At 32.8% G+C, this 10,105-nt stretch overlaps 1 protein-coding gene across 1 annotated transcript in view; it reads right to left on the bottom strand.

Moving 5' to 3' along the window:
• Positions 2,882-10,105, bottom strand: part of LOC107617483 (acyl-CoA-binding domain-containing protein 4) — a gene marked incomplete in the record, with an annotated part of 8,540 nt that continues 1,316 nt past the window's right edge. Inside the window, 14 exon segments of the mRNA XM_016319251.2 lie at positions 2,882-3,432; positions 4,552-4,611; positions 5,111-5,251; positions 5,562-5,744; positions 5,844-5,927; positions 6,248-6,336; positions 6,792-6,906; positions 6,980-7,106; positions 7,441-7,580; positions 8,144-8,205; positions 9,012-9,078; positions 9,206-9,316; positions 9,446-9,523; positions 9,646-9,840. Coding sequence (XP_016174737.1) covers positions 3,244-3,432; positions 4,552-4,611; positions 5,111-5,251; positions 5,562-5,744; positions 5,844-5,927; positions 6,248-6,336; positions 6,792-6,906; positions 6,980-7,106; positions 7,441-7,580; positions 8,144-8,205; positions 9,012-9,078; positions 9,206-9,316; positions 9,446-9,523; positions 9,646-9,840 — 1,641 coding nt within the window.

The raw sequence follows: 10,105 nt of genomic DNA on the forward strand, positions 1-10,105 counted from the left end.
GAAAAAGATAAAAAAGATACATATACAATAAAGTATAAATTATACCTTTTGTCTCTAATGTATCGAAATTCTTTAATGTTTAAGAGTAAAAATCTTTAAAAGTAAAATTATAAAAAAATAAATTTATTTAGAATGAAAGTAACGTAATTAAGTGTAATTTACTCAGATGTAATTAAAAAATAATTGAATAATTATGTACCATAAAAAATTGATATTATTGAAAGATAAAATTAAAATTTATTTCTATGTATTGTTTTTGTCTCCAACGTTCCTATTTACATCCCTAATGTTTTAAAAATCGTCTCAATTTTATCTCGTCATCAATTCTATCAAGAGATCTCTAATAGCAGGACAACATTGAGCCAATTTTAAAACGTTAGGAATTTAAATAGAAAAATTTAAACATTAAAAACAACATCCCAAATATTGGGCACAAAAATGATACTTTACTCTTCTAGGCTACATTTGTTTTCAGAGACAAGAACAGAACATGACAGAAACGGAGACAATAGGACGGAGACACTAAAAATTATCTTTTGTGTATTGTGTTTGGATATGATGGACAAGACACTAATGTAATGTCTAGTATTATGTTTGGATACAAATGGATAAGACTAAAATATTATATGAAATGACTAAAATAGCCCTGTGATTCCAAATTTTCTACATCAATACAAATTAATTTAATAAAAAATGAGAGTACGTAGGAGTACAGACGGAACTTGAAAAAAATATTTGAAGAGGCAAAAATTATTTTTTAGCATTTTAAAAGATCAATTTTACTTTTGCTAATATTTATCTTTCAAAAGTTTCAAGATTAATTATTTTTATTATAAATCAAATAATATAATATAAGGTTAAAATGGTATTGAAGTAAAACGATAAAAAGAAAAGAATTATCTACCCCCAATAAAAAATTCTATAGAAAGGAGAGAGTACCTGAAAAAAAAAAAAGAGATAGAGGAAGAATAGGAAGAAAAAAGTATCTCTGAACAACGCAATAGGAAAAATAAGAAGGGGTAATAGTGAAAAAAAAGGAAAACAAAATTTATAAAATTGTCCGTGTCCACTCTTTTAAATTCCGTGTCCATCATTGTCCTTCGTGAAAGAGTGGACACAAAAGTATAAAAAACTGTCTCACAGACAATATATCCACTGTCCATGTCTCTATTTCCAAACACTTTTTAAACAAGTGTTGTCTATGTCTCCGTGTCCTACCCCAAAACCAAACGCTACCCTATATATTTAGATGCTATAGCTAACAAATTGTTTTAAAATAATCGAACTTTTGTAGAGTGTAACAAAAACAATTCATGTGATGAAGTTACTAAAATTGATACTACAGAATAATTATTCATATAACATTAATAGAGGTCAAGTAGGAAAAACATAATAATGTTACAAAATTATATTTTAAAATTACCAAAATTTCTGCTTTTTCCTTTCAGAAACAACTTCAATTTTAGGGATACTTTAGCTAGTTTCATATACTATGCTGAACGTTAATTTCTTTTTAAAAAAATAATAATAAAATCATTTTTTTGACTTAGAATTCTCTACGATGGTCAATTTTTATTATTTTTTAGATAGAATTGAGTTCAATTCAATGTTTATAAACACTTATTCAAATGGAATAATTAACCAAAAATTTTAAAAATTAATTTCAAAACTTGAACTGGCTCACAAAATTACTCGAAATTTTTTGAAATTTATTATCAAAATATCACCATTTAAAAACTAATTTCCCAAATATCACTTTTTTGGTTAGATGATAACTTGACTTGCTGTTTCATTTTTAATTATGATTGAAGGACGACATATGAATAATTAGTTTTAAAAGAATGATATTTTAGTATTAAATTTTGAAAAAATGACGCATTGATTAAAAAAAAAGGCTAATAATAAACTCGTGACATTTTGCAAAATAAATAAATCCCTTCACTCAACCAGACAACCACAAGTCTGGGATTATCACAAGTTCACAACCCTTATTTAATTTTCTTAAAAAATAAATTGAACTGGCTCACGAAATTACTCGACTTACCTCTAATCTTAATCATTTCCTTAGAATCTATGACTTGATGCATAACCGTGAGTGTTTGACAGAAAAAATAAAAGAGTCTTGCTATACATCCAAATAATTTTATATTCAAGTTATTTAGTTTATACTGCGAAATTTCGTCTTCTTCTTCTTTCTCTTTCTCCTCCTCCTACTGTTGTTTTTTCTTCTTTTTTTCGTTATCGTCGTCGTCACCACCACCACCATATCACACATCCATCTCCTCCTCCTCCTCTTCCTGTTTCTTTTTTATTTGAATTTCTTTGATCTCCTCCTTCCTTTTCTTCTTCCTCCTCCATCATCATTATCGTCATCACCAACATTTCATAAACATCTTTATTGATTCTGATTCTCTGTGGTGATCAAATGAACCAAAAATATTATCAAAACAAAATCTAATGAACCGAAAATAATTCATTATATAAATTCGAATTCAAAAACACATGCGTCTCGAATGAACCGAAAATTAGCTCAAAACAAAACTATTGTATAATACTAAATGAACCAAAAATTGTTCATTATATAAATTCGAATTCGATGATAACGAAGATACATATTAGAAGAAGACAATGACAATAACGATAATGATTATGATAATGATGATGGAGAAGAATGAAAAGGAAAGAGAGGACGAAATTCCAATAGGAGGAGAGAAGAAGAGGAAGAGGTGTTGTAGGTGACGACGGTAAAAAAATTGAAAAATAAAAAAAGGGGGGAAAGAAAACAGGAAAAAGGAACGCATAACTCAAATCACTTGGATGTAAAATTGCTTGGATATGGAGAATTATTCAAAATGAAATAAAATAATTGCAGCACGCCAAAAACAAAGAATATATATGCTTTCATTGAATCATGTATGCATCTTGAATACAAATGATAATAATGAGTTAATGACTGGAACAATACGAACAACAATAATAATAATTGACAACATGCACTGTCCTGGACTAAAAGTCATATATGAAGAGCTACACAACTAAATTACATTGCATGTATATATTAATATATGTATTACTGCAAGAACCCCAAGGGGGTTTTCCTTTTGGCAAAACAGCAGCTAAAATCTTATTTCCATCACCAAAAAAAATGAGCTAAATGTGAACAAACCAAAAATTGTATTGGAAATAAAATTAATTGGCAACTGAAACAAAACCCAGTTAAGCTAATGGGGTAGATTTGCGCTTTCAGTCATCGTCTGCGTTCGGGCTTTGGGGGGTACCAGCAAGCCAGCCCCACATGCCACCTGAGCCCTGCCTCTGCTTTGCGCTCAAGGCGGCCTGCTCCGATACTGCTTTTTGCCGCTGGAGGAGTTCAAGTTCTTTCTGTAATGTACCAATTGTTTGGAGCTTCTGTCCTAATTCAGCTACCTCAACCTGTGATCCCAATATCTCTATTCAGTAAGAAAATTCATATACTTTCATCCATTACAAAAAGGAGACAAACACAAATTTTGAATCAGAGAAAGAGACATAAAGATGACAATAACAGAGGGATCATCCTATAATGATTTTCATATAAACATGGTTCACCAAGTCACCTATGAGCCAACCTCATCATAAGGTACCACGGAGCTTGAGCAATAGAAGTTATATGACCACACACTTCTAGCAAAGAACGGAAAATTCCTATCTGGTTTCTGTTTTCATTTCCTATGTTTATTTTCAGGATTTTGAAATGGAAAGAGAGTGAAAATAATTAAAAACAGAAAACAGGATTGAACTGTTTTAAATTGTCTCAATATCCTAAAAGCTAAAAACATTAAAAATGAAAACAAAATAGAAAGAGAAATCACAAGTCCTTAGAAATACAAATCAGAAAACAAGATTATACTGTTTTTAATTGTTGTCTTCACAAGTTCTCATTGATCACATGAAAGGTTTTTCTTGAGTTGCAACTCTATGAAAAACTTAGTACATGGTTATCGTTGCACGTCGTGTTTCCTGAATAACTTACCTACAAGTAGCTACATTTTGCACAATACAATAAGTGCATCATAACGGGAATAATGATCACTTCACTCCAATGATTGTAACCAATGGTTCATCCCAGAAAGCAATTACTTAACGGCTGGTGACTTTTTAAGAGAGACTAACTATAATATCAAAAACCACTCTCACCTGCAAATCTAGCCGGAAAATGGGGAAAGTGGACCATTCTTGTTTTTCATTTAGGCAACATAAGGTTAGAGATTTCACCATGGATTGTTCTTTAAACACACATCATATTTTAAATTCTACCCACTGTATAAAAAGATTTGGGTATACATTTCATGCTGTCACTTTCACTGTCATAGCAAATGTTCAAAAGCACTTCCTCATAATGTCCCAGGGAGGCTTTCATAAGCATTAATGCATAACTCTAATTTATTTGTTTTTGGATTTATCTAATTAGAAGGAGAATATATACAAAAGGGTGAGAAATCCTCACCTTAACTGCTCTACTTTGAAACATTAATGATAAAAAAGATGATTTTCAGAAGCAATACTGCATACCTCTAATTTGAAACACCTTGACTGCTCAGAAGCAAGCTGACCGCGTACTGATTGGAGCTCCTGCATTATCAGTGCAAGAGAAGTGAGGAAACTTCGATGGCATTATAAAAGAATAAATGACATTCAAATTTGGTTTATAGATCATTCAGTTTTTATTTATTAATATATTTTGATCAACACTGTTTTTTCACATATTCTCCCTTCCAAAAGGAATAGAAAAGGGAAAATAAGAAATTATGAAGGAAGTACAGGACACTTTCTGTTAGGGACTTGGGTATTAAAAGATGCCAAAAGTCTTATATCTAATAGTATGGGATATTAGATGCTGTTTTTAAAGTTTGAATGGTTCTTCCCCCTAAATAATTGGCTTTTAAGGTGTGATCTCCACTTTCTTTAGGTGCTTAACACTTTCCAAATTAACAAGTCCTTTTTAGGACTACATCAAATAAGGGAGTTGCCACAGCATGGTGAAATTATTTGATCAAACCAATAATCCACCTCATAGTAGCTTGCCACAATGGTTAACTAATGGAACTTCAATAATTAAGTAGTCAGTTACCTTGGAAAGGTCAGAATTGCGAGCTTCGGCATCTGCCAACTCCTGCTGTAGTTTAAGGGTATGTAACTTCTCATTGCTGAGTGTTGTTTCCAATTCATCTTTCTCAGCCTTCAGGACTGTTAGAAGATCCCCTTTCGGTTTCTGTACACCCAAAATATCAAAACAGTGATTAGCAGGAATTGAAATGAAATGCATCAATTGAGGAGATAATCTATGTATAAAAGTTGAATGGTCCAAGCAATGAAGTGAAAGTTATCTAATACATTTATATAGTGCAGCTGTTTTATTTGCAGTTTCTTATAAGCTTCCAAATGATTTTTAATTATTATATTTGCTTCAGTCCTAACATTAACAATAAGTGAATGTTACTGACTGGTCCAATGAAATGGGCTGTACATGTTGATCTATGATGATCAAAGTGACAAAGGACAAGCTTTGCAGTAATACATACTGTAAAATCACCATTGTCAATGACAAGTTCCTTAATTTTCCCTTCATTGCCTGCTTCAATTTCGGACTCCACATCTCGGGTAGCATTTGTAGCATTGTGCACTGCAGAAACACTATCTGGTATAGAATTTTCAACTAATTTTGACTGCAAAGTTGATTTGTGGCTTGGTTTAAGGACATAGACCTGAAGGCATAAAACTACATCAAGGGAGGCAGAATGATAAAACAAAAGCAGAAAGTAAAACAGAAAAGACCTAAAATTTTGGAATAGAAATCAATCTACCTCATTGTGGTAACGGCCACTGTATCCTCCAAATGATACAAGTACATCTTCACCATCATATGAACTGACAACCAAACTCAAGCCCTGTGCAGCGAAACATTTTAATTATCCTAAGCAGATGGAAGTAAATAATTGGTAAATGGTCTAGGTATATATTAGCTGAAGACAACACCAACTAAACAAAAAACAACGGTTAGAAACTATACCACAGCACATGCAACCTGGTAAACATTTATAACTAAAGAATGAATTTCAAAAATGGAAAACTTGATAACAGTATTTGCCACCATAGAACAATATCCACTTCAAATGGTTATTTTTCCTCAATGGTTAAAAGTTTTGACAGAGTTCATTGTTTGGAATATTTCCACAATGAATGGTCCCCAAGTCACTCAGAAAAGTACCTCACTAGCAACAGGAATACGCTCTTGAACAGAAGTTACCACTGACCAAGTCAGCGTAGACATATTCAACACAACAGTCTCTGAGACCCCTGCAGAATAGCATGGAAGAGAACTTGAAATAAGTTATATATAGCAACAATAAGATCCTCAATAAATTCACAACACGTGCACACACGCGCACACACACAAATGTGCCGCACACACATCCATCTACACACGTACACACACGCATGCGCACACACACACACATATATATAGTCAGTATTCTAACGAACATTATAGATATAGAACATTCAAGATACATATACTTTTCTATAGTATATATAGATACATATATCAGAAGTTACCCCAACAAAAATGCTTTTCCTTGTAAACTTTATTTCATGATGAACAGCATGCATAAAGATGCGTCAATATAAACATTCTTTGCATACTACAAGAGTTCAAAAAATATTTGTCCACAAATAAGCAATGTTCATACAAGAAAAAATCATTCCACCCAAGATGAAATATTTTTAAGTGACAAGGTTGCAAAGTGGTATACCACTCTTATTGTCACCCCCACCAACAATGAACCAATTCTCGCCAACTGTAGCACCAGCATGTCCCGCACGTGGTGTTGGTTTTTCACCCAGTTGAGTTGGTCTAGACCATTCCATCTGCAAAGTTCAGAGGATTAGATAAGATAATTCTTTTATAGTCCACAGCCACAGAAGAGGTAAATTTTCTTACAGTCTGCAAATCAAGAACATGCAAATCATTATAGCAAGTTGCATGTGAGCCCCCACCAAAGATAAGCAAGTATCGCTCAGCATGTACAGCAGCAGCATGATCAGACCTCGGAGAAGGAGGCAAACCACTGCATATTGAGACTTAATTAACATTTACATTCATTTCTATTCATAAACAGAATAGGAAAAACCAGGGAAATTCATATTCACTACCGACAAAAGCGAGTAACTATATCATGCATCAAAGCCAAATTTTGGTATAAGCAATGACTTAAAAACACAGTAAAACATCAATTCGTTATATGACTTTTAAATTTTTAGATTACACCCCAAGACAACTAGCATTGCATTCCCCCAACCCTCTCTTCTGTGTGCACATGGAGGTGCAAACAACAGAAGAAAAAGAGATGCCAAAATAAGTAACCAGTTAAAGAGAAAGCATTGGTACAGGAAACTTCTTACGCAGCTTCAATTTCATCCCATGTCAAGGTTTCCAAGTCAAGAATATGCAGATCATTCAAGAGAGTTCTCTTAGCATCTTGTCCACCAAATATCACCAAGGTTTTTCCAACTGAAGTAACTGATTGGCCTCCACGTGATACCTAGAAAACACACAAGAAAGGGAACTTTAAAGTCCATTACCATAATTACTTGACATAAAAAATAATAATAAACATAATAAGATCAACACTTTATTACATATCCAGATGCAACTAAATTTTGCAAAATTATTAAAAACTACGGGTGTATGTATATTTGTCCCCATTAAAATATTATGTTTGCCTCCACACTAAAATAAAAATTATCCTATTGAGTTTTAAGTGAACAAAAACATTGTCTTATTTAATTTAACTATAAACAATGATAGATATCTTATAAATTTGGTTTAAAATTAAAGTTAGAAAAGAATATACCGCAACATCTCAATACAAAAGTCAAATAATAATAAAATAAATGTTGTTTGTCATAATATTTTATTATTCTTATATATTATTTTTATTTTTCTGCCCACTACGTATATTTTCTGGGTCCCATTCCCATCACTGTGACTCTTGCCAGGCAGCTATTGAAAAGCAATCACGACAAATCACATTTTAAAATAAAGTTCAGAAGTTCCAAGACTTTTGGGTTAATAAGCATAAAAGGAAAAATAATGGATACATACCGGGGGTTTCCCATAAGTCTTTAGAGTTGACCAAGTTGCCGTTTGCAGATCAAACACTTTCACTGTTATATAATAATATCCATTAATATTTAGTAGTAAGAACACTTAATTGTTATTATGACAATAAAAAGAAATCCAGGGGTATAATAAAAGCCACAGAGAAGCAGGGAAAACCATATTCACAAGCATAAATAAAATAGATGAATAAAACATCCCAAAGGAATGGAAAAACAGGTAATAACAATTTTCACGTATTCGCTTCACCTATGTATGTTCACAACTTTAATCACTCCCAATAGTCTTGATTTCTCTTCACCTTAATAATTGTTGAATGAAATAATAGTATCAGGCTATTGGAGTTTCCTTCCATTAGTCATTAAAGTGAAATGTAAACCATCAAATTTTGTCCAAACAAAAATTTCAAATTTCAAGTATCCCAGTTTTACATGTTTTATCTTTTAGAGTTTAGACAGATGAAGGGGAGCCTTGGAGCAATGGTTGAGTTGTCTCCATATGACCTTGAGGTCACATATTCAAGCCAAGGAATCATCCCCAAATGTATTTATCAAATTAGGCTGGCTACATGACACCCTTTGGGTGTGCCTTTCCTGGACCAGCTTAATGCGGGATGCTTGAGCACTAGGCCGCCCCTTTTTTAGCTTTGGATAGATGTGATGCCAGCCATTAGTGATTTAATGGAAAGAATTGACATAAGCACATAACTTTGTACTTTTATCTGCTTAGGGTTTTTTTGCTATTTGAGGTTTCTTTGAGAAGATGCCTTCTCTTCTAATAATAATTTTTTTCCTAAACCCCACCCCCACCCACCATGGCAAAATAAAAGAAAGTGAGAGATATAGCTGTATACCTTGGATACTTTCAGAAGGATCTTTTGTATGCCCACCAATTGACAGAAGCTTAGAATCCCATGGAATCTATTGTGACAATGTTTTCATCATCATAATCCAAAATATTCTAGAATTAGTTCTAGCAAATAATAAAAACTCATTGAATATAGCAGATAAGATTACGCAGAGTTTTTCAAATGTTTTAAATACAAACCAGTGAATGACCAGCACAAGGGGTTAACATTGGTGAGGATGACGAGTTTGTAGACTCAACTTCTGCCTTAGCCTCAACCCTAGACCAAGTCCAACTTCTCAAATCTAGAACCTGTATTTGTTTCCAGGTAACTGAGTAAATCGTACACAACTTGCAAACGTTGCGATTTCAATAAACATCACACAACGCAATATTAGATATAAAATACTCATGCAACAAAGATACCAAACATATGCTTACATGAAGATCGTTAAGGTAACGACCATTGTGATTTCCACCATATATATACAATTTGTCTTGCACAACTGCTGCCCCATGCTGAACATACAAAAACACAGTAGCTCAGGAAAAAATAAAAAATACAAGTTTTAGAGCATAAACTTGTAAAGCTAGAGAAGAAGAAAAATATATTTTTTTTAATATTTTGCATGAGCCAATACCTCATATCTGGCCCTTGGACGTTGGCCAGATACTGGAGGTGCAATCCATTGATCATAGACTTCAACTGAACTAAAGCCTTCAACAACAACATCTTTATCCTGGGTTCCAACTTGACTCCCATTATCAGTTGGAATAGTCTTTGTCTCCGGATAAGAGTTCCCATTCTCAACTACTGGTCCAACTTTGGAATTGTGCTGTAAAACCAACAATATATGACAACGGGGAAATTACAATTTTGACAGTAGCAGAAGTGCAGAAAAATATTATCTTCTCATTATATTCTTTTGATATAATTTTAAGAAGACAAATCTCTTAAATTAATTGAAATATAAAGATCCTAAATGGAAACACCACTAAACCATAACATGACTCAAAAGAATATGTAAACTATCTGTCAGTTGCAAGGAACTGCATGCATGCAGCATGCCTAAATAGACAGACAAATATAACAAGCAAAGC

The sequence above is a fragment of the Arachis ipaensis genome, chromosome B09 (genome assembly GCF_000816755.2).
Source record: "Arachis ipaensis cultivar K30076 chromosome B09, Araip1.1, whole genome shotgun sequence".
Classification (NCBI taxonomy): domain Eukaryota; kingdom Viridiplantae; phylum Streptophyta; class Magnoliopsida; order Fabales; family Fabaceae; genus Arachis; species Arachis ipaensis.